Below are 26,207 nucleotides of genomic sequence, written 5' to 3'. Positions count from 1 at the left end.
TATTATATCTTACATAAACACAGAGGCTTGGTGCAAGGGAAGACAACAAGTGACCCCCCCAGGTCCACTGAAACATCTGAGGGGCCTCCATGTTGTTTTGAGTATACAGTAAGTGCCACACACACACACCGGCCCATATGGTTCTGATTAGGAAACAGATTCCCTGCATTTTATTGGATTTGGAATGCACTGCATAAACTAGTTAGTAGTATTGTGTTAGCCCCCGATCATGAGTTATGATTCTCATTTGTATCTTGAAGGACCCCCAGTTTGGGCAAAATGGAAGCTTCCAGACCCAGGGACAAACAGTAAGCACCCCAGTGAGGGAGCTGTAGCAGGGGTGAAATTGCTTTAGACGGTGTAAGCCCATCAGCCAAAGCCTGCACGAGAGCTAATGACAGAGACTACAGTAATTCCCTGCCAAATGAGATAGCTCAATTAGTGTAATGATTTTTTTTTCCCCTTTTGTTCATTGTGTTTTGGTGGAGAGTGATTGCTGTTGTGGTTTAATGAGACCATCAGAAGTCGAGAGATGAGGGATGGGGGTAGGGGTTGGATGTAAACATGACCCAGGTCTCGTGTTTGTTTGCGTGCGTGCGCGTGTTCGTGTGTGTGTGTGTGTGTGTGCTTGTTTTGTGTTCCAGTGTGTGCTTGGACATGTATCATGTTAGGTGCATGTAGTGTACTGTGTGTGTCTGTGTGTGTGTGTGTGTGTGTGTGTGTGTGTGTGTGTGTGTGTGTGTGTGTGTGTGTGTGTGTGTGTGTGTGTATGTGTGTGTGTGTGTGTGTGTGTACACCTGTATCAGTTGCAGTACCTGCTTAGTTTGTCCAGTTGAGCCCTTCAGGATGGGGTGGATCTGCCGGATGGATTTCCCACCCATGAGGTGTGCGCTAACCTTCCCATCTCTAGGGTTTCATCTGTGTCCTGGCTGCCACACAATAGCACACAGAGCATCAGAGATTAACCTTGGATTTGGAGTGGCCTTTTTCTCACACTTATACACCTTTGAGTAACGAGAGAGGAACTGTAGGGGATGAAACAAGGCGAGTGTGAGAATATGTGAACGAGAGTGTTTGTATGTCCGTGTGTGTGTGTGGTGTGTGTGTGTGTGTGTATGCATGCCTGAAAGAAAAAAATGTGAGGAGGAGACTTTTGACCAATCCACTAAAGGTAAAAGAATTGGAATGGTGAGAACACAAGTGGCTGGTGATGGAAATAAGGAGAGGGAGAGAGAGGGTGCAAGAGAGAAACATAGACAGTGAGTAGGAGTAAGAAAAACAGAGAAAGAGAGGGGTGGGAGGGGGCAGAGAAATAGAGAGAGAGAGAGAGAGAGAGAGAGAGAGAGAGAGAGACTGGAGCATGATGTGGGCTCAGTGGGAAAGTCTGAGCAAACATTAGAGCAGAGTGTAGATAAGAGGTTGCAGGGGGAAGATAGCAAGCAGGCCTTTCTGATCAGAGGCACAGCCCATGGCCCACAGATGCCCACAGATGACATAGGTTAGCCCACAACAGAGAGAGAGAGAGAGAGAGAGAGAGAGAGAGAGTGAGCCAGGGCCAGCTTTCACAAGCCACCAGAGATGGAGCCAAGCGTTTCACCGTGCTTGTGAGGGTGAGAGATTAACTGACTGGGTCGAGAGCAGGTGCTAAGTGACAAGGCCCGAATAAGTGATGATTAGTGTAGATAACGGTTATGGATGGAGGAGATAGAGGCAGAGGAGTGATGGAGCGGGGAGAGGGGGAGACGGGGAGGGTGAGAGAGAGCCTTGGGAGGGGTTGATGTGTATGGAGGGGAGGCACTGGTTCCAAAATATAAGATGTTTGAGTGTGTGTGAAACAGAAGTCACAAATGATATGTGGTATGGACACATTCTGGAAACTATATGTAGCATGCATATGATGGTTGTTCATGGTCACAGCCATGACATCCACACAAGAGGGACTTCTGAAGGTTAACACCCTCCACAGTCCACAGATGTAAATATAAGAAAATGTATTTCCTTTTCTCTCCCTCCCTTCCTCTCTCTCTCTCTCTCTCTCTCTCTCTCTCTCTCTCTCTCTCACACACACACACACACACACACACACACACACACACACACACACACACACACACACAGGTAAATCTTTCAAAAATAGCATAAAAGGTCAGTCATTGATGCCAGGTTTGCCTTAAGCACATTGAGTATATATTGCTCATTGCATTCCCAAATATCTCACATCTTCATACATTAAGCCAGCACAAGGCTGACAGATTGGGGGTGAGTCATACTAACCTGGATAATGCCAATATTGTGTGGATGACATTTGCAGAAATCCATGAGAGCACAAATAAACTAAATCTAGAAGTTAGACTATTACTCTGGGATGTCTAGTCTAGCTGGGATTGCACACAGGCTGCGTGTAGGTCTTGTTATTCTGGTAACGCCTATGTCACGCAGAAAAGAAGTCAGGCTCTTTAAAAATAAATCTATAGCCTATCTGTTCGGTAATGTCTTTAACAATCTTTACATTTGATTATTTCAATAAAATGATTGCTTCGTAAAGTTCTAACTAATTATATGGTATTTTTATTTGCTAATTGAAACGGTTAAATGTGACGAATCGAGCAGTCTGTAGTTCAAACATAAACAAACTGGTTGTTAAATTTAACTGAATATTACATATATTTCAAATATTTCGTTAAAGCAAAACATTTTACAACGATATTCCTTGGTTTATTCGAATATGAAAACTTACTTATGGTTGGAAACATATTGGAATGAAAATTATTAGTATTTTATTAATTCAAATTGACTCGCACCTACTATGTATTTGTTTTAGCCTACGTTATTTCCTCCATGTGTCAAATTACATACTACCCGTGGTATGTATGATGAAAACGACTTTTGGGGGCAACGGCTTAAATATAGGTAATATGGATGTCCAATTCTGGCATATGTACTCACAAGGCAACCTCAACAACAGTTAATCATCAGCCGACGCAACTCAAACACCAGTCGCATGAGTAGGCCCTATGTCGCCAGTGAACGATGTCAGGACCCACACGCTATGACAGGTTACAATCTGTAATGACATTATACAAAATGCCTACATGCACACAATTCATGTATTTGTGCTGTTAAAGTATGGGGCTATTATAAACAATTACAGCCATGATTTACGAGAATTATGCCATATCTGATATCAGAGGTAGGTGCACGGTGCACGGTGCACTTCAATAAATAGGATGTTTAGTAGTGTGTTTGTTCTTTTCTCCAAAAATAAAACTCAATTTAAATTACAGTCTCTGCCGAACCTCCGGGTGTACTGGACCTGGGCCTACGTTTCAATATATCATCATTCCGCCCTCGTTCGTGTATAGCCTATATCAGAAAAGGCAGGGGCTACCGAATCGCTAGAGTGGACAATGCAAAGCACCTCTGGAAGAATTTAGCATATTTATAATGGCCGTAATTCAGAAAGGCAGATGAATTGTATTAAAACGTCGTAAAAGTCTTTTAAATCCAGCCCCTCGCCTGCTCCGTATCAGTTCACATATCAGACCGGCTTAATACCGGTATAAATTAGGCGCACTAACTCTTTACCTGCCTGAGCATTCGGTCCACTGCTACCGGTGCGAGTAGAGAGTTAGATGTTTTTCCAAAACTAGCAGTTGTGACAAATATCTGTCAAAGGAGATAAAACATGACATCAGAATTTACGTTACAAGCTCTGAGCTTTTGCCATTGTCGTGAATGCACTGTTATATTGTAAGTCAAGACTGAAGAAATGTTAGGGGGAAAGCCAAGGGTTTCCTTAATGAGACCTCTAGAGAAAAGCAGTAGCCGTCAGGACGCTGGGGGAAGGGACCTTGGTTGTTTCAGCTTTTGCCATGGTAATGCAGCAATTATATAGCGAAACATACAGCTGAATGTTGGCTGCGTGAGTGCATGGAGGACTACTATACCTGCTGATAGTATATTTTTTCTATACTGCATAGTCAACACATAAAAATCAGCTGTTTCATCACTTTTGTTATATATAAATATAGTCGTGAATAATACTGTTCATTGCATTACAAATTCCATATTGTTCAAATTAGTGCGCTGTTTCGTGTTGTTTAATCAGATTTATGGAGTTTTATCAGATTTATCGAGTAGTTCTCTCATGCTCAGATATTTGGTTCTGCATAGCTTTATTTATTTATACAAAATGTAGTTTGAAAGGAGATCAGAGAATGGAGGCGTGGTTTGTAACAGGAGTCTGACCAAGTGACCTATGGTCTGATTATATGTCATTAACTGGAGACTCTAGCGTATCTAAATTACTCAAAGAACTTCCATTCAGCCAGATGAGTTCCACTCGCACCCCACATACAACACTTAAACAAGTATAAATCATGATCCGTCGTTTGGAAATTTGTGAACACACACACACACACACACACACACACACACACACACACACACACACACACACATACACACACACTCACTCACTCTTTCTCCCCTATCGTCCCTCCCTCGTGCGGACAAGCACACGCACTCCCTCACACACACACACACACACACACACACACACACACACACACACACACACACACACACACACACACACTCACACACACACACGGTTTAACACGTATTCAGTATACTAGCTACAGGAAGGTTTTCCAGATAAAATAACTCTCCATGCCAAGAAGAAGTCTCTCCTGAAAGATCTCAGTAAACAGGGAGACAAGAGAATGTTTCTCAGAACCAATGGGCCACAGTGCTGCAGGTCTACTGTCAACTAATATATGCTTCGATGGATACATGGCAAAATGTTATATTTAATAAAGAAGCCATAGTCTTTACAATAAACAAGTGCTATACATGTGATTAATTCCAATTTTTACAGATGCATGATTTGTGTCGACCACATATCAGCGAGTGGGCCATAGTCTACTTTATCATTTATGGATTGTAATTACACTGACAAATATCGTCAAAGAGGGTGAAATGAATATATATTTGAAGCCAGCATAACATTTGTTCAGAATAGATTCCACGATAATAGTGCCATATTTGATTTACAAAATATATATCCTACACAGACGTCTGATCATCCGAATGGCAATTTTCATTATGTGGCAGGTTGACTGCTCTTATTCCGTTAAGTCTGTATATTAGTTTGCTTTTAATTAGTTAAAAAAATATGTTTTATTACTTCCCAATATCAACCATCATATAAATCATTAGGCTACTTGAATATACCACAGCGACTTTTCTATTTAGATGCCTTCTATAGGCCAGGTTACGTTTTGCAAAGTTATGGATGGTATAGGCCTAGACATATTTTTTAAATGAGACATTTCTATTAATCCATAAATAAAATAAATATATATATTATAAAGACATACATATTTGATATGTGAAAACATTCATAAGCATTTATGCCCAGTTATATATTCGTTACCGTCCTTTGAAATGGCCTGACAGATCACCAATCTTATGATGTTAGAAAATATTCAGGACACCGCCTTCACATGACACATGGCCCTCAGAACATATCTGCATATTATGACCAGAATCAAACAGCATAGTGTACAATATTTTGTCTTCCGAGATGATATCTTATATATTATCTATCTATCTAATATGTTCTATCTGGGGTCACTCGTGGCTCTACGCAGAAAATAAATATTGTCTTCTTACGCTCAAAATGGTCTAATAGCTGGGGGAATTAGGCAAAAAGCTTAAGATGAATCGACCATTGCAAACCAATATTTATCCAAAAAAAAATCTGAAATGACATCTTAAAGTTCAAAATAATTCATCAGTTGATATGTATAAAAATTGAATAGAACAGAACATGTAAGATGCACGCATCCGTTCAAAGTTGATTTTGTAATAGTGTTCCGATATATAGTGTCCGTTTGAATACATATAGTTATTCTGCAATACTCTTGCATTTTTTTCGAAACGTCATCTCCCAAGCGCAATGTAGTACAGCACCCACAGAACGTGAACACCAGTCATTACCCTAAGTGTATCATAACTACACCAATCTGGGGATGTATGGTATGCTTTTCATAATCTTAATGACATTAATAAAAAAAGTTCGCCAATACTTGTGAGAGCCATTGAGTTGTGGGAGAGTAAACACCCTGCAATGTGGCGTATGTCCCTCCTCTACACCATTGTGATTGGTCCAGAGCAGCTTTGACGACATATATTAACCCAAGCAGTCCTAAAGATGAAGCTGTGACATGGAGATCAAACGAAGGAATTCGACCAGTGCCGAGCAGTGAGCATGCACATTGCGTGCAACAACATCGACTGGGATTTGGGGACGTTTTGCAATCCAACGTCTCACTTAATGAATTCCACAACTGCTTCAAAATTCGAATAAGGTTTAGAAAAAGTGCGCCTGACAACGCAGTTGGTCTGTTGCACGGACTGTGAGACTCGATATTGGCTCTCTCATGGAGTGTATGGACAACGAAGAATTTGTGCGTAAGTAGATCACTTCTGTTAGGCTATCCTATTCATGCGCTCAGGTTCACATCAACGCCGAGAGTTCTTCTACTTGCTAGTATGTACAGCATGAATAATGTGCATCAGTGAATAGAAACATTTAGGCCTATCATGGACAAACAAACGTTGCTGTTTTTCATGAAATAATACTGACGAGTCCCGCTATTTTATGCTTTGTATGGGGATCTTATTAGTACTGAAAACATCGGGAAACATTTGGACTTTTTAAAATACAAAACGCGTCTCGATTCGTGGGTTTCCGCTGAACCGTTAGGTGTGTATTACAATGAGTTTAGTTGGTGGATTCCCTCACCATCCGGTGATGCATCACGACGGCTACTCTTTCGCAGCCGCGGCAGCTGCCAGTCGCTGTCACGAAGAAAACCCGTACTTTCATGGTTGGCTCATAAGCCACCCGGAGATCTCGCCACCTGATTACAGTATGGCACCTTCCTATAGCCCCGAGTATTCCACCGGGCCACCCGGGTTGGACCACTCTCACTACGGAAGTGTTCCTGGGGATGGCTCCGTCGGAATGGGACCCAGGCCAGTGAAACGGAGACCCACGGCGAACCGCAAGGAGAGGCGCAGGACTCAGAGCATCAATAGTGCTTTCGCAGAACTCAGGGAGTGCATTCCCAATGTACCCGCGGATACGAAGCTGTCCAAAATCAAAACTCTCCGCTTGGCTACGAGCTACATTGCCTACCTCATGGACATTCTGGATAAAGACGAACAGAACGGGGAGGCAGAGGCCTTCAAAGCGGAATTCAAAAAGACAGACCCAAAGGAAGACAGGCGAAAGAAAGAAATGGTAAGAAATACATTTTTTTTCAGTGAGCACACCGTTGTATACAATTTTGTTTAAATCAGTGAAACTAACATCTCTTATTCTTGATGTTGCTAAAATTTTGAAAGTTGAAGTTTCTTTGGAAATATGAATACTATGATCAAATCAGCCATACAGTTAAGGCCTAAACATAATTTGGTCTAGTATGCTCCCAACCTGTGCCATATGGCCAGAGAGCCCATGGTTGGCGGTAGGCTTTAGCGAACATGTAGGCCCATGGGTTTACTGCAGTGCATTGCTCTAAGTGTTATCCAGAATACATAAACCTAAACCACGTCTTTTGTCTTCAACAGAGTGAAATTTTGAAAAGTTCAGGGAGCAGCAATGACAAGAAAACCAAAGGACGAACTGGCTGGCCGCAGCACGTCTGGGCTTTGGAACTGAAACAGTGAAAAACTACCCATGTCGCAAAGACTTGAAGTGGCGTCCTTTAGACTTAATTTGTACTCTCACTTTATTTAACGGAATATTTATGTGCAATTTCCCGCAACGGAGAGTGGATATTTGAAGAAAACCATTCCATAATAAGAGAAGGCGACCCCCTTGGTAAGGGACTGTGTGTTGTCTAATTTGTGGTAAATGTTTCCTTGTCCATGTGTGATCTAAACAGATGTGTTTACCACTAAGGTGTATGTGAAGTGAAGTGTAGGTTTCTCTCTCTCTTTTTCTCTCTCTCTCTCTCTCTCTCTCTCTGGATATAAATAATATGATGTCTATCTGATATCATGAAGCATTTCAAGAAATTATTTAGTTGAAAATGTCATGGAGTGTTATGTTGTCATTTTGTGGTCGTATAGTATTTGGTGGTGTTTTAAACAGCTGTTGAGTCCATTGAAGTGCACTTCCGTCCAGAGACATGGAACTTAAATAATACTGCAGTTGTAAACAATGTAATTAATTCAATAAACCACTGTGTTTTTAAACATCATAAAACCCTCGTGTTGCACGTATTGTAAGACACGCTAAATTGTAACATTCTGAAACTGGAATATCAAGCTAAATAACATTATATGGTTACTGTGTGTACATATGGATACTATTTAGGAGGTCATTGTCATTAACTGGGTATTTTTCACGTGAAATCTGAATATGATTGGAGCCTAGAGACAGTTATCAATATTTTAACAATACATGTCTCTGAGTGACAGTCAAATAAAACAGCACTCATGCCATACATCTAAAACAAGTCTTTGTGTTAGCTTCCCACGCATTCTGCTGTCTGGCTTGTATATTCACACTTGTGAACTAGATAAATACAGAGTATAGGCTGTATTTATGCTTGTCGCAACAGGTAAATGTATTTTTTTTCATGGAATAGTAGCGTTGGCGAAAACCCAGTACCTTTTTCAGAGATGGAGGCCTACATTGTCCATACTGTATAGTCACATAATATAGATAATAATATTATCTTATAAACACACGCATTTTTTGGAAACTTCTCTTGGAACTTTCTCTGATCTGCTTTACATGACACAAACATTGAAGCTTTAGCGTCATAAAAAGACAATAATAAATATAAAATAAATTAGCAACACATGTCCTTGCAAATAACAATAATATAATAATAATAACAACAACAATATTCATAACAATAACAATAATCGTATAATGTATGCTGCTCGTATGGCGTGTGCATGTGCTGTAAAATACAACAATCCACAAACATTTAACAATTGGTAAACACGATTACATGTGGCATAAGGTTTGATGCATGTGTAATTAATACATGTAATTAGGGGTATGCTGTTAAAATTAGGACCACAATGTCTTTCCAACTATTTTTCAATGTTACCGTGTTCCATTGTTTTAAAATGTAGGCTTAATATTTGATGTGTCTATGGATCTTTATTTAGCCTTTATTAATGACAGCGCAAGTTAATGAGGAGCAAGGCTATGCACGTCTTATAATTGCAGACCACTGACAGGCAAAAGTGCCACCCATGCCATCACTGAAGGTATAAATTAAATGAAGCAAAGGCAACAGAAAAACAAACTGTGAATTTCCAGTGGTGAGGTAGGCTACACCGATACACTGTTTTTGCTCAAATCACTGAAGGAGCAGACATTTCGGAGCCTACAGAAAATGCACGTGACGTTAAGTGCAGGGGGCTGAAGAGGGTCAGGATAAGGTAGTCTCTGTCAAGAAGGAGAGGCCAGCTATCGGATGCGCATGTGATTGATAGCGTGTCGATCAAAATGTAAAATGGCTGAGGTGTGGCCACCCCTGTCTCCACGGACTGAGAAGGTACGGGTCGCGGTAAACTGGAAGGCGGTGTTTTGGTCCTAGCCTTTAGGATTTTGTTATATTCAGTGTGTTTCATTGAAAAGCAGCGAGTTACTTATTGATAACAAATGTATTATGGAATTTACAGATATGTCAAGTAACATAACGCCCGACAGTCACACATACTACCCTTGCATAATAATATAAAAACGTATAAAATCGACATGAAATCCAACGCAAATCCAACGCACTTTACGTTTAAATACAGTGTCCTCTTTATAGTGTCAGACGTGTCTGTTTAACAGGGGAGTTTTTGTTAAGACACTCCCTAGGTGTAGGCCTACAGTCATATAAATCAATAGAAACGTGGCATATGAAGCCAGGCTGTACAATTGTCTGATCGCTGTGTTGATAATTATAGATAATTTGTTCTCTGTCAAGATGGCGTCCGAGATAGCAGGCCTATTAACAGGTCGCAATGTTGATTAAAGGATAAGATAATCCTGTGACCTCATCATGACCTACTGCCGTAACACAAATCGTTCAACTGGAGAGACGGATTGTTAAAAAATGAACTAGCTTTGCGCAACAGTTTTGGGCCCTGTCTCTCTCTTGCTTCTCTCTGAGTAGGGTAATAGTTAGTTTGCATGTTCATGTTTCTATATGCCCAGCAGTTTACATGGACAAATAACTACATTGCAACGACACACTTTGTTTACAATTCCTAATAAGTGAATACTGAATATTTAAACATTGCCTTTCAATGTAATTTAGGATCCTACATTTATTTAAAAGTCTTCATATTTAGGCTACTTATCTTAAACTTTTTACCTTTCTGCCCCACGAGAAGTAAAGGTTTTATATTAACTGGATCACATTAGGTTTTAAAGCATGTGGACCAAATACGATTATTTTCCTGGTATCAGTGACATCTGTGAATGATTAGTTCATAAGGCCCTCCCCCAGAACCCCCCCCCCCCGGTTGCTATAAGGCTGGTAGACATAATGACGTCAGATCAGACGGTGAAGAGACATTCTGCGCCTGAATTGGACGTAATGACGCTGTGTGTTCACGAAAACCGAAGGCCCTTCCACCATATCTGAATAGAATGCAGCATTTCTGTCCATTAAACAATTACATCTGAATTTTCTGCCAGTAGTCGCAACGACAAACACACAGCCTGACTGCTCTGAAAAGCTGCAAAGCTCTAACTACTAGCCTATCACATTCTAATGGCCCCTCCTTGTGAGTATAATGTAGAAACACAGAAAGCTTTCAGACCTTTGCTTAAATTGTTATTATAGGCTTACTACTACTACTACTACTACGACTAGGCCTACTACTACAATATTAATACTATTATTATTATTATTATTATTCAAGTATGATTAAATAGATAGTTAGACAGGGAATTTTCATGTCACCACACATCCACCCATTACGTCTGCGTTACTGAACTTTATAGAAGGATAGGGCCTCATTACAGCAATACTTGGTAAACAAATCATGTTTATTGAAATGCAGTGTGATTGAATCATAATCATGTCTGTTAAAATGCAGCGTGAGTGAATTATCATCCTGTATGCCTAAAACTGTACAAGCAACGTTTGACTGGATCTGTTCTGTCATATCCGCGCGCTAAAAATATGCCCACAACGCCTCAAGGTTATCTTTCAGTTTTCTGGTGAGACCATGGAGAGGCGTCATAATCAGGGCAGCGTCATACGTCATAGCATAATATAGGTTTAATATGCAACATATCAGCGTTAGTATGGTTAAAATGCTTGTTTAGGTTTATTGCTATTAGGCTTGCTACAATTTTCAGGCTATTGAATGAAAGTTTGTGAAGACAAATGTAGTATTTTTGTGTGTATATTTTACGTTTGTGAATAATTATTAGGCTACACAAACGTCCAACACGTCTTGGACAGCAGGAATATTCAGCGTTTCTGAATCAACATTAATGGGACGTTAAACTAAACAAATGACCGCGTTAGGTCTGTTTATTTAATATGCAAGGCTGAATGAACATAGTTTCTCGGAACATACGCTCCCTTCCAATCTGTAGAAAGTCAAGCCGCAACAGAATCCTCTGGTCTCAAATAAATACAAATAATTGTTAAAAAAAAATATTATCTGTTCAATGATCTTTATTTCCATTCAATTTGTCTTTACTATTTATACGGCGTTGAACTGATACCGTTCATAGAATTTAGATTTTTAGCTTTATTTTGTGAAGCAATCAAATGAGATGTCCTACAGATATTGGTAAATGTTGAACCAATTCACACAAATTTTTGTACAGACTCGGAGTTACTTAACGTGTTTTATGGGACCTGCCTATTGCTACATAGATGGGCCTGTGCGATGTCATTACGTCCAACGAAACTTCCTGAAAAACACACCATTGTGAATCTCTGCACAACGCACGCTTCTGATGACTCCGTGAATATAGCAGTAAAAGGAGACGACCAGACAATCGACCTCTTTTTGCCGAACTGTACTTTTTGGAGAATGTTGTGTAGAGGATCAGGCCTGTGCCCCGTGGTGCTGTCAGTTGTGACAGTTCCCAGATGGAGCCCGCTACTGTATGTGAGATTGAGTTTCTCACCAAAAAAAACTCCCTCTCCACCCAAACCGTCTTCAGAAACCTTGTTCAGGCACTCCAGCGCGCTGGTTCCCCAGACACCGACTCCTCTGCCTAGGAACCGGGGCCATTACCAGACGAAACTCATATACTCTGGATGAACGTCACGGTTGAGTGGTGGACAAGCCTACATAACGCCGTTGCCAGGGGTAAGTTCAATGATGTTATGTATATTTATATCTGGAGCACGCATCAATGTTCTCCGAATAATAATAATAATAATAATAACAGGCAAATGATGTTGCTGCTGCTGATAATAATAATTCGTTTAAGATGAATCATTTTTAAGTTTGGCTCACGATCACGCCACCCGAACATCCGCTAACGTTAAACAATCAAGACAAAAGTTAGGCATCTTTCACATCCAAAAAGTAGCCTACTACCCACTAAGTAGCCTACTATTAGCCTAATTCAAGTTTTCGCTTTATCTTTTTAGTACATCTTTTAACCACTATGAAAAGTTGATATCACTACCACTTTCAATAGACCCTTTATGCGATATGTTCAGTTTAATGGACCCATGCATGTGGTATCAACACAGAACAGGTTCAATTGAATCCATCGGCAACAATTCCATAGCCAACATCATATAGGCTACAATGTATAACGGTGAACAGAGGGTCTAGCTGACCTACTTTTTGTAGAGCCTGCTTGTAATGCGTCCGTCCCTTCTGCAAGGGACTTCTGCTCTTTCGATAGGAATTATAGGCCACATTCATTTCCCATAGCCTACTATCGGGGCATACCACAGACGAATTACCATAGGGCTATACCGCAGATACATCAAACTGTGAATTAAGGCTGACGTTATCACGATATAGCTTGGAATTTATTTCTGAAAATATCCCGAAATGCTCATGCGCCATTTGCCAGTTAGTGCGCGGTAAGGTTTAAGTGTGAGTAGAAGCAGACCTCCCAAGTGGATGCGGCATGCGTGTCATTTCAAGGGACTCCGCTAACACTCCATTTATCCGGCAAAGCAGGAGGCGACTGTTCTGTTTTGTCGGTGATAAACATTTAAAACCTTTAAACGGGAGCATAAATCTAATCCTGACCGCGCGAAAAACACTCACCAGAAAATGGCCTCTTTCTGAACCATTAGATCCAGGTGAGCCTTGGAATTGGGGGTTTAAAACATATATAACAGTTTTCTTTTCAATGCATTAAATTATGTCTTTGATAAATGTTGAACCAGCATACGGAACTGAGGTAGCATCAGTTTTGGTCAAATTGAATAGTAGGCTATATGCTAAGCAGAATAATCGGGATATTTTCTACGCAAACTCAATGCACAGGAGATAGAAGAAAACGCCATTTGATTTAAAAAAGTATTAATGTCAAAATATTCATAAAGGAAACATTATCTTCACTAAAATTATTTTTGTTTGTAATACTAGAAATGTGGAGTTTGCCCATTAAGATGTTGTGAAGCGATTATCAAATGCAAATTAAGTCACTCTGACAGGCCAGGACGAAAGAGAGAGAGAGAGAGAGAGAGAGAGAGAGAGAGAGAGAGAGAGAGAGAGCGAGAGGGAAAGAGAGAGAGAATCAGTAGGTACCACTTTCATGTGAATAATTACAATCCAGATCATTATAGGTGGACACTATGCCCGTGTCATTAGATCTAATAGTTATGTTTTTTCAACTAAACGCCACAGATTGACACCCTATGACCTCTAATGATCTATTTTGTACCGGTGGAGAGCGCAGGGTATAGGCACATTAACTGAAATTCCTCTCTCCTCCAAAAGGCTCTTATCTGAATTATAGACAGCTCAGTATTTCGGACAAGGTGCTAACGTATTGCACTGACAAATGCATAATAAAAATGAATAATTAGATGCATATTTATACATAAAACAAGCAACGGTTAATTTTCCACTAAATGTTAGTAGATTATTCATGGTAGCCAAGTGATCCCCTTGATTTTCACAAGGCCTGCATTATTAGTTAGCTGTCACCCTGTCATAGATTAGGCCTACCACAGGTTTACTCTAGCACAGGTAAAGGGACAGAGCGGGCATGTGTTGACTTACATTGTTTTAAAGAAAATCGCTCGGCGTTCGAAAGGAATCACATCAGGCCAGTCAAGAAAGCGTCGAAAACGGCATGGCCAAATAAACAACGGTCTGTAGCCTACAGAATAAGCAGGCTACTCAATATAGAGAACCTAAGTCTTATCTATGTCAGCTAATCAGAATAGGTATCCACTACATAGCATACCTTTTAAACTTTCGTTTTTTCGATTTAGCCTGTGTAACAGGTTATAAATATTAAAATATAAAGGCCTACATTTTTATTTTAAAAGACAAAATATCGAATAATTGCAAACAATGTCAACATAGTTGTGGCGATAGTGGTCCAGGAGGTAGAGGTTCAGCAATCGGAAGGTTGCTAGTTCGATCCCGACTCCTCCTCACCAAGTGACGAAGTGTCCTTGAGCACGACACTGAGCCCCCAACCGCTCCCGATGTGCAGGTTGGTACCTCAGATAGTAGCTTCCGCCATCGATGTGTGAATGGGTAGATGTCTGAGGCATCTGTAAAGCGCTTTGAGTGTTCTATGAGTAGAATATGTGCACTATATTAATGCAGTCCATTCACCATAGTAGAGATGTGGATATATTTGGCGTGTCGATATGAAAAATGCTAGATTTGTGTGACACTCCAGTTTTACTGCGTTTGAGCATGACAAGCCTATTCTCTGTAGTGCATGGTGTCTTCTTAACTAAAGAGCGTATCCTACAAATGCTTCAATTCATTAGGACGTTCATATTCAACGTCTTGAGTATCTGTGTAGGCTATGTCAGTGTCACCAACTGAACCAGCGTCTTGAAGATAATAATACGCCCTCAGTTTGTCAGTAGGCCAACCTGATTTTTAGATCATGCCGGTGATGCAAATCTTTAAATTCTATAAATTGCCAGCACAATATTGTGATAAAATGGGCAAATTGCCTCAAGAGGTTACACTATGTTGAATCGAAAAGTACAACAAAAAACTTATAACGGGGTGAAGTAAACAACGTACTTTATTCTAAGCATAAAAGCTTTGAATAATGAATCACTCTCCGGTCATATAATCACCCGGCGTCACTCTCAAGTCACAGCAGGAAGTACTGCCATCTTGCTTACAGATGGGACTAGTTTTGGATAATCTATGGCGCAGACATCACCATTTTACCTGTCCTTATGTCTCTGTTGCTAAAGGGTTGAGCAACAGGAAAAAAATCAGGGCTGGGTTTTAGCGTTTTACGAAGACTTAAGCTAATACAGTTGTTGACTTTTCTGCGCATTTCCCAAACCAAGAGTTCCCTTAAGAGAAACCGTCTTATGTATAGCTTAATTGGTTGAATTCATGTTTTTGGAATGGAATATTGACATTCACGCTGGTTTGAGCATGCGCGAGATGAGTATGGCGGACATGACACAGATTGGAGCGCAAGTGATCATTAGAGAAAGAAAGAACATCAACAATCAAAATCAAATCAAAATAAAAAAAGTTACCAAACAATGACGGATATAGGCTAGATGTTACTCATAGATTTGTATTTGTCAGGGATTAAACATTTATACCGATGTTTTTTTCTGTTCATTTAATGAAGCACAAAATGTAATGCGACACATATATATTGGCCTTACATCGCAGTCAGTGCATATGTCCAGACACTAACACGAAAGTATCTCTTACAGAAGGTATACTGAACTAAGGACGTTCTGGGAAACGCCTCTAAACGTTTAGGTATAACTTAGGAATGATTAAGACGTTTTTTGGAAACCCTACTCAGGTCACCATGGTGTTTCTGTATGCGTGTATAGACTAATGTGCATGTATCTACACAAATGCATGCATGCTCAATTCCCGTGTATTTCCCGAAATTGGCCGTCTGCCTTTACAGCTCTTCTTAGGAGTAGAAATGCATGTTCATTTCACTGTATCTCTTATGCCCTTTCCTCCTCCACACCTAAATGTGCAGCCCTGTGTCTCCATAAATATACTTCCAAGCTGATGGAAACATCTGTTAGTGTGCAGAGTGTGTAACTGTACCTAGGGCCGGTATAAATGACTTCATATGGCATGCTGGAAAATATGAAAGTGATTAATTTATTTCAAACTATGGCGTGGGTCCGGTAACAGTAGGTCAAGGGCAAAGCCAATAAGCACAGCCAAAAGGCCTCTGTTAGAATCCAGCCAGTGGTCTGTGGCTTCGTAAAAAGTCTACAGTATGTAGAACACTTCAACTTGTAGACCATTTAGCTTAAGTTTCTTAAGCTATCAGTTAATTTGCATATGGTGCAGTTGATTACATTCGCCTATACCAGTGACGATTCAGCCAGACGATGTCTGTCCTCTCCATAGACCATTTCAAATTCTAAAAAGGTAACAAATTTGCTAACACTCGAAAGCATCCTTCTGATCAGTACATGGATATGGTGTATATGGCTTATTAGGGTGCATACTATATGGAGTACACAGACAATGTTATTTTGTTTTTTATGTCTCATGTAAGTTTTACAACATTAAATACAAAATAATTAGACTTCACATTGTTATTATGTATTGTTTTGTGCCAGCTAGATATCAATGTCAACATGAGTAATACCTGAAGCTTGTGAACTATGGATCAACTATCCTGTAAGATCAGAAAGGTGTAAACAGTAGATCCCCTGTTTTAAAGTCTGTGTAACCTGATGCAGTCATGGCCAAATATAAACAAAATACTATCATGGACAAGTAAATGTCATCAGCTGAACGAGGTGATATCCCAAAAACCTCTGCATTCATTTTCCTCTGTGAGTAGCCTCTGGAGCATAGTTTGGAGGTACAGTGGGACAAGCGGATATTATGAACTATTTGGCCAGAATCATTAGTGGCTCAGGATGCCGGAGAGGGGTGATCCTGCTATCCCCAACTTTTGCTGTCAGTCAGTATGGGCCTCTAAGGATGGAGCATCCGGGGCCAGGTTCCCCTCTCATTCATCATGGGCAGTAATGGAGAGTTTCTGGAGCGTCCTGTGGCTGCCTGTGTTAAACCACAGCGATGACAGCTATGCCCTTTCTCCTTCTCTTTCTTTCTGTGTCTCTGAGTTTATCCCTGTTCCCGCATCTCTCTCTCTCTCTCTCTTTCACTCACTCACTCACTCACTCACTCACTCACTCACGTTCTCTCTGCCTCTCTTATTTTCTACCATGTTCCACCCCATTGCACATTTTAGGAGCTGAATGAATTACTTACAAAGGCCCATAACTTTCCCTCCCTTGCTTCCACACACCCCTTACACACATACAGGCAAACACACACACACACACACACACACACACACACACACACACACACACACACACACACACACACACACACACACACACACACACACACACACACACACACACATATCTGTAAATGGTGTCAGCCATGTTGGTTACATGCTCACATGTATGATTGCTTTCATTTCATGCACCTAAACCCTGCTTCCTCCAAAAAGTCCAGTTTCCTTGCGCACAACACATCAGATAGGCTTGAGCATGTCACCAGAGATGATTTATGAGCACACATACATACTTCTTTTCTGGCAAATTTCCTGGTCTTAATTAGCTCGATGAGCACATTGTTTGAATGCTCTTTTAAATATTATAATCGTGAATACAAAGTCATATTGAGTTCACAGGAGATAAAAAACAGAAAGGTCTACTCAGCTGCATCCCTGGCTGACCTTTGCACCCTGTGATATCCCACTTATGTCCATGCAGCGCAGATCTGAGCTACCAGACATTTGTCTCAAGCTTTTTCAATGAGTCAGCCTTAACAGGTTAAGCCCACATAATACCACATGGTATATTTTTGTTCTTGCTTATTGAGATCAAAAGAGGCTCCCCGCTGCACCAAGGACTGCCCAATCATTTGTCTCAGGAGTGTCACGTTCCTCTGCTGAAAATAGCATTCCAGGCTTCCCATATGTTCCATGGCCTGTTCCCTAGTCCATTTTTTCTATCCCAATTTACACTTTTCTGGTGGGGCTGGATAAGGCGAGATTGACAGCTATTCCGAGTTGTGAAATATAATGAAAGAGAACGCAATATTTTCAGGTCATATTCCTAGAAGAATTCGAAGATCTTTTGTGTCATACATGAATCAAACGCCTTTTGCGAGCCTCTGCCTCATTTAGGCCCATTTTAAACGTAGCCTATTAGTCTGCTTAAATTACGCTATCAAGTTTATCTTTTACTGAATATACTGTATCAATGACAGTATCTCTATTAGGCGACCCCTTACTGGGAATAAACGGTTGGGTTTTCCAGTTAAGGTGGCTCGTAGCGTTTTGCAAAGGCTTGGAAGATATACCTTACGAAGTTGTTTACTGTTCTATAAGTGTTTCCCAGACCATCTCTTAAGAGTTCCCCTCAGAGAAACCTTCCTACATACACATTAAGGGGTCGAATCCATGTTTCTGGCAACGATTATTGTCATTCATGTAGTTTTGAGCATGTGTGAGATGAGTATGATGGGCATGACTCAGATTGGAGTGCAGGTGATTATTGTTAGAAAGAACATTGACAAGAAATACTATGCAAATCAAAATAAGAGAAGTTCCCAAACAAGGATGGCTATAGGCTTGATGTTACTCATAGATTTGATTGTCAGGGATTAAAAATGAACGGCTAACTAATTTATACCTATGTTTTTTTTTTTCCTTTTCATTTCAAGAAGCAACAGATGTAATGCAACATACATCTTGGTCTTACATTGCAGTCAGTGCATACATCCAGACACTAAGACATTTTTAGGCTCTAAATCATTTGTTTTATCTGAAAACTGTGTTAAAGTATAGCAAAGAGTGGTCCAGACCAACTTTAAGTAAGTATCTCTTAAAGACGGTATACTTTAGCTAAGAACGTTCTGGGGAACAGCTTGAAACATCTTAATGTTTCAAGCTGTTCCCCAGAACGTTCTTAGCTAAAGTATACCGTCTTTAAGAGATACCGTCTTTAAGAGATACTTTAGGGCTACACCCTAAAGTGTAAATTCACCCCCATCTCTAAGCCTAACTCCACCCACTGCATAATTTTGAAAAAATGCTAAAAAGTTGGCAAGGTCCTGAGAGAGGGGGGTGTAAACTCCTGTCAATGATCAGTCCCGATCTGCAAATGTAAATGAGACTCATGTTCACAGGCACAAGCTAGGAGAGCCCGTTTTATGACGTAGTTAGGTCCCAAACAGTTGAATCTACGCCAGCATCAGCCTTGTAAGGTTCAGGATGAATTTAAACAGTAGATTGTGTGTTGAGTCATTTTCAACCCATGAAAAGTATAAATGACATAGCACAGGGACATCACTAGACAATTGTGGTTAGTGGGGGTGCATCTCATCAAAAGGAATGCCATCCATCTACTAACAACAGGTGCTTTCTTAAACAGCAGTTTAATTTGTTATGTGCACTTAGACCTATTTATTGCATTTTTGTCGCCTCCTATGAAGAATTTTCGCATAACCAACGATCAAGAAAATAAAGGATTTGCGTTGTAATGACTGGCAGTAGGCTAGTTTGCCGTTTCAAACCAGTGTCAGTGTCAGTGACCTGATTATACCGAAATAGGCCTAGGCTACTTCAGAGACCAGAGGGCAAAGTATGCTATCTATCATTATTCTAGCTACCTCTTTCACGTACATCAATCCTGTAAACTGTAGCCCTACCATGATGCAGGCCAGGTAATTATCTTCAGCCGTAGCGTAATAGAGAACAACCGAAATTAAATAGCTTGAAACACTGATGATGTCGCCACATGATTGTTTTTTATTTGTTTTAGCATTTTCTACTTCAGTCGATAGCAAGATAGAAGAATTTTGTGAAGACAGAACATTGCTGTTTTGTGATGCTATCAATTAGAAGCAGAGTAAACTACAGTAGTAAATTCCTACTCCTTGCAGAGCGTGTTGCACTGCCAATGGCAACAATACAGTAGTACAGTAACAATACTATGCCTTCCCATTCTAAAGCGCATCCTAAACGCAATGGTGCCATCGATGATTCGACAATTATAACTGATTACTTTTGATACTGGCAGTTTTAAGCACACTTATTTGGGAGGGTTAGACAGTACATTTAGGGGGCTGACACCCCTCAAATAGGCCTAACGACGCCCCTGACCTAGTGTTAAGAAGACTGGGAAACGCACCGAATGAATAGTAATCGTTCGCCATTAAAGGTGAAATTTCCAGTTTTCGTCAAAAATAAAAATTAAACCTTCAGTGATTAAATCATTTTGAAAATGTGAAAAAATAATGATTACCAAATATCCTTGTTCATTCCGTGTGTCTCGATAAATTGCTGCATCACTTTTCGTTGCGTTTTCAGGAAAATGTAGGCAAATGAAATGCCCCAAATAGAGAATGATTGCAATGATGCCTTGAGAAGGAATCAACTCTGTCTTATTAAATACATTACCTATATACCATCACTATATTACCGTTTTAAGTCTAGAAACATCCAACAACAACCAAAATGCACTTAATCTAAATATTCCCGAATAGGAATATGGAATAGGGATAAATTAGGCGACAACTGAGTTGGCTAGCCTATTGCTCGATGCATCACCATCGTAGATTTGTTAATTGTCTTAGCACATTCGATTATTTACATTCATGTCTAAAAGATGAAAACAAAAACAAATATTTTGTCCTGCTTTATCTACATTTTGTTATGCTTTTGAGAATCAAATCGGATTGCGGGTGTGTTAACAAGTTACAAGACTTGATTTACCGCTCTGCTGTTATTACTCCTTGACCATCTCCTGAACCGTGCCTTTCAAGAGCATGTATTGATTTAATAGGTAGGTGGCAGATTGATTTCTGACCGCGTGGCCCCAAGTTTATTGGTCACACAAGTCCGCTGGGTCTGGTAGGGACTTAAGGGTCTCACGGGTGGCCCGACTCCCACTACAACCGTGTAGTCCACCACACTTTGTTTTTGAAGGTAAGGCATACATTTATCTTCATTGCAAATATTTAATCATTTCTGTATCATGGAGAATGTTTGCTAAACAGTTAGGACAACCTTCTGTTCGTCATTGTAGTGAGATGAATTAAGAAGGGTTGCATCAACGCGCAGAACCCAACAAGTAATTTTGGATAATAATAATTGTAGTGTAACTTTGAGCACGGGTAGTCATACCAAGCAAATACCATAGTACATTTCACTGAAAGCGTAGACTGAATGCGCATAAAATGTGGCATAAAAACTAATGTTATACCATGCTGCGAATCCTCACTCCTCCCATCCTGTCAAATGCTTAGCATGAACATTCCACCGTAATGCCGTCAGTTACAGGCAAATGGCTGAAGCCATACGGTCTCAACTGGAAAGAAATATCTGTCAGTTTCTTCTTTTGTTTTTCAACCTATGTAGACAATTTCAAGCCTCTTGTATCCTAGACAAAGATCAACTGCTTTTGCCCAAACTGTGATAACTTGACCACACCTCTTCAGAACTGTCAGAATTTATGATCTCCTCACATCCTTTGATAATTTCTGCACAGGCTGAGCTCATGTAGAAATGATCATACACCTTGAAACCGACTGCTGGGAAGGTGGGTATTGTGGGTTGGGGGCAAGGGAGCACAAAAGCCCATTTGTTGTGAGTGCGTAGTGGATGGTGGTGGCACAGACTTGTTTTGGTACAATGACAGGGAATCATAAACAGAGGCCTCCCCCTGGTCTGCATCACGGGCTAGCTGACACACATACTCACACAGACACATGCATGTGCGCATACACACACACACAGACATACACCAACCCCCACCTTCCGTACCCCAGACACTCGTGATAACCAGTGTTTTAAGATTCCTGAGCCGTGAGAATTTATCAGCCCAGACTGCGGGCTGAAAAATGCCCCCCCCCACACACACACCCCACACCCCTACCTACCAACCTTCTTTCCCTTGCGCTCTCTGTCACTCCTTCATTCCTGCTACTCCCTGTGAGATACTTCAACTGTTGAGGAGAAAGTGCATTTGGGGGAAATGAAGACAACTCTTAGACCCCACCTATACTTTTTTCATTCATACATTAGGTATTCCCTGAAGAAATCAGTCAGTGCTTTAAAATGTCTTTCCCGTTACGTCACTGCCATTACACAAAATCAAAGGAGCGTACACATAGAGCCGAGCGACGGGGAGGAAAAAAAAGCGCTTGCTTTGCCCGGGGCACGACGGACAAGAGATTTATAATACGGGGTGCTGAGCTCAGCCCCGGCTTGTAAACAAAATCTTCCAGGGGCTTTCTCCATGAGCTGTGATGAAGAAGCGTCAGCGTCAGCTTCTTGGGTTACACACGGAGAGATTACACTATCATCTCAGGGCACTCTCTCAGAGGCTCGCATGGCAGTGCTTGGCACTGCAGCTCTGCCGGAGAGGCCCCGGCATGCTGTGGTCTGCTTTTAAAACGGACGGCCTTTACGACATCCTCGGTCGCTGATGCCAGAGAAGCTCATGGGAAATGTTCCAAAACACTGGAAATTAGCTCCAGTTTGGGCTGACCAGGACTACTACCACTGATCGCCTCTCAAATAGGATCAGCACCAACGGCTGAGCTGCAGGAGACAGAGAAGGTGCTCTTACTGCTAAAATAGCGACTACATACACAGTCATGCTTCAGATTTGGGGTGTTTCCTTTTTTTTTCATTGATCAGTTAGACTGTGCTGCATTATGGGCTGTCTTTTCACAGCCAGCTGAGCTTTCCCAAGGTTTGGAAGAACACGCAAGACTTTACAGATGTGCTCTCATGATAGTTGTGAATAAAATTGTGGTGGCGTAAGACCACCTCTGTATTTGAAGTTGTCATGAGAACTCTAGGACACTTCTGATATTTTCTCCATTGATCCAAATAATAATCCACTGTGGGGGGGAGACAACAACAAAAAAGCTACTTTAAAGGGTGATAATAATGTAAAAAAAAGTCTTATTTTATTATTGTTGTTATTGTTTTTGTTAATTATGTTGTTGTTGTATGTTGTGCTTTTTTTAGAAATAGATTTGACCAGTGAATAATACTGTGTGTACCGTAGTACTGTCCCACATGGAAATCCAAATATCAAGTCAAATATCAATTCAAGCTGACAGAGAAGAGGAAAACAGTAATCATCCCCAGTTGTTTTTATGTTGCGCTTCTAGAAGGGAGGGAGGCAGCGTAAAAGGTAAAATGCATGCCCAGAAGAAAAGTGTCAAGGAACTGACGTCAACCAAAGGGACCGTGCAAACCCAGCTGTCCTCTCCCCCTCCAAACACACAAACTTACAGAGCAAGAACAATAACCAAAATCATAAATTTCAAACAGCCCCCACCAGAGATTTCAGGAAACCTCAAAATGTAGCCAAGGGCTTGTCTTTTACAGTGACCAGCTGATGGTTATGGGCAACTTGTAAACATAAACCATACGCTAAGACTGGGAAGGGTAGAAGAACAATCAGTTGCTCTTGATTAACAGACAAATAAAAGCCTGATATGTAACAGTTATGTCTGTCTGAAGTATGATGATTATGGCAAGAGGAAAATGATCTGTTCTTTCACTGGACTAAGTCAAAAGAGATGCCTAATATTCTGAAAATAAACATATCACCACCAACATTCAATATGTAACACTATGATCTGAAGGTTCAGAGGTTCCATGCAGCAGACTGTTGGATGTGTACTGATTCGCTATGTACTGATACTCAAGTAGTCCCTGCTAGAGGTTTAGGGTGCTTGTTTGATAATAGTTCCCTCTAGTGGTACAAAGTTGTCATTGCCCCCTGCTCCTGGACGGAAATATGTTTGAACATTTTAACAGCTTGATGCTTATACCTATGCTTACATAAGTCATAAAATGAGTCAGTTAAAGGCATCCATCTTTTGTGTCTACCTACCAAAATACTGCAAGATGTATTAGACTAAATACATTGAAAAAAACGTAATTACTAATTACCTCAGCCTCACTAGCCACCCAGGCTATGCACAATGTAGTTCTGTGAAAATGTGTGAAAAGCTCTCACAGCATGACATCAGCAACTACATCACTACAAGACATCCGTTAGCACGCTAGCAATCAGTGCAACTGCGGTTGGTTTTAGATAGTTAGCTCAATAGTTGTAAATCAAAAACTCAAATCAATTGTGGTGCTTTGTTCTCTCTTTTGGCTTTGTGGCTGCAAACTGTGAGAGTATAGCCAATCATGCCAAAAACCCACGTGAATAGGAATGAAAAGGATATACGCTCCAAATATTTTGGAATGGGTAAAATGTAGCTGGCATGACAAGAATGACACATTGACCTGTCAGGTAGCCCTGCTCCAAAGGTATCTTGATGAGTATGCACATCCACTTGCGTGATCAAGTCATATCAGCTCGGTTCATAATTAAGCATAAAAAATATCCATTTGAGTTTTAGCCCTAGCAACCAATAGTGATGGTAAGGGATACATTGTATCCAGTCTTTGACCTTTCTGTTGTTAGCACCTTGTTCTACAAGTTGAGGTATAGGAGGTACAAAAACAAAAGAAACTATCTACATCATCCCAAACTCCAACCTTATCCATTATTTCAAATAACTCGCTTGAGTTGGGATAATTCATTGTAATCTTCTCTCTCTCTCTCTATGTACCCATCTATGTATCTATTTGAAGATACAGATTCAAGTCCCAGTCACTTTTTTCAAATTCGGCGAATTGCGCCTCACAGTCGTCTGTTCAGTGTTCGCAGTCAAAACAACAGACCTGGCTCTGTTAGTGGGAAACAAACATAGTGGCTCGGACCGAGCCTTAAACAATCCCAGCCAATTAACACACGTGCTTCATGAGCACGGAAGGGAGGCGTGTCATTCGATTGGCTGTTCAATGCAAATGGAAACAGCCTTTTGCGAAACCAAATCGCAGGTTGTGTCTTTAAAAGTCAATGTATAGAAAAGCACACATTCACCAGAACAAATAGAGAGTGTGTTTTTAAAAAAGCCTTGTTTGTTACACACCAGCTGCAAAGCGTACATAGCTGTTAGCAGCAGGGCTACTTTTTAGAATGTCGGAATTGATGTTTGTCCTGCTGAAAATGTTCCAATAGTACTATATTGCTTGGGAGAGTGTATGTTTTAAAGCTTTAGCTTTCTGTTTTTTTCCTAAGTGGACTAAATCTGGAAGAGTGTGCCCACTGCTGCTTCTGGAGTTGGCCTCTTGCCACTTTGTCGGTGAACATGTACGTATGTATGAGGAGATGTGTGAGCCTGTTTGTACAGTACAGGTTATATGTGTCGTATGTGTTTATATGCCTGAATGTGTTTGCATATGTTTGTGTACTTTTGTATAGGTGTTCTCTCCCTCTCTCTGAGTGTGTGTGTGTGTGTGTGTATGTGTTTGTACACTCACTGGATTCCCATGAGTAAGTTTATAAATGCTTCCAGTTATTTCTCCCATCATGGCACATGGGAGGCTGGTGTGAGGGAGAGACCATCACTCTTTCAGTTTGAGGGGCCTGCCAGGCACAAAGAGCACACTGTGTGGGTGCCTAAGACAAGCTCTTGCTCTCAGGATCCTCTCAGAATGTGCTACCATTGCCCTGGATACAGCTCCAAAGGTAAGGTTCTCTCTGCTCTGACCCCAACAGATAGTGGATGGTGAGGGGGACTCATGGCTTTATGTCATTAGTAATTAGCAACGTTGTTTTGGTAATATCATGTTAAAACGATGGGACTAGTCTTGTTACGATATGTTCATTAGACCAATTCATTCTACAACTGTTATCATGTTTTGGTACAATTGGTATCATGACACATGTAATGCAAGTCTGAGGGACAAAATACTTGTGCTACGTTTTAAATAAGTTGATAAGTAAGTATAATTGAATAAGAAAAAAGGGAAATATTTTGTTTTCTCCAGATTGCCAGAATGAAGCCAGTGCTTATTGCTGCTCTGCTCTTACTTGGACTGTACAGCAGTCAAGCAGTTCCTTCGAATCGCTGGTCTTGCA

At 40.7% G+C, this 26,207-nt stretch overlaps 1 protein-coding gene and 1 long non-coding RNA gene across 5 annotated transcripts; both read left to right on the top strand.

Moving 5' to 3' along the window:
• Positions 1 to 6,230: 6,230 nt before the first annotated feature.
• On the top strand, positions 6,231 to 25,812 carry LOC116218390. 4 transcript variants are annotated; one of them, XR_004162818.1, is made up of 3 exons: positions 6,231 to 6,477; positions 25,365 to 25,436; positions 25,642 to 25,812. It is a non-coding gene; the product is annotated as an uncharacterized LOC116218390 (long non-coding RNA). The 4 variants fall into 4 exon arrangements; XR_006151532.1 differs by lacking the exon at positions 6,231 to 6,477 and adding an exon at positions 12,115 to 12,369; XR_004162820.1 differs by lacking the exon at positions 6,231 to 6,477 and adding an exon at positions 13,072 to 13,328.
• On the top strand, positions 6,471 to 8,276 carry hand2 (heart and neural crest derivatives expressed 2). Its single transcript, XM_012836957.3, has 2 exons — positions 6,471 to 7,312; positions 7,642 to 8,276. Exons 1-2 carry the CDS (start codon positions 6,785 to 6,787, stop codon positions 7,738 to 7,740), a joined length of 627 nt encoding a protein of 208 aa, XP_012692411.1. The 5' UTR covers positions 6,471 to 6,784; the 3' UTR covers positions 7,741 to 8,276.
• Positions 25,813 to 26,207: the final 395 nt, after the last annotated feature.

Source organism: Clupea harengus, chromosome 22 (assembly GCF_900700415.2).
Source record: "Clupea harengus chromosome 22, Ch_v2.0.2, whole genome shotgun sequence".
NCBI lineage: Eukaryota > Metazoa > Chordata > Actinopteri > Clupeiformes > Clupeidae > Clupea > Clupea harengus.
The sequence above is the reverse complement of the archived record's forward strand: the minus strand, read 5'-3'. Positions and strand labels throughout refer to the sequence as shown.

What these genes read in the sequence shown, in the direction of transcription:
- hand2 (XM_012836957.3), top strand. Translation starts at nt 6,785, where the DNA reads ATGAGTTTAGTTGGTGGATTCCCTCACCATCCGGTGATGCATCACGAC. An exon ending in ACAGGCGAAAGAAAGAAATG is followed by an intron (nt 7,313 to 7,641) that starts GTAAGAAATACA and finishes TGTCTTCAACAG; the next exon opens with AGTGAAATTTTGAAAAGTTC.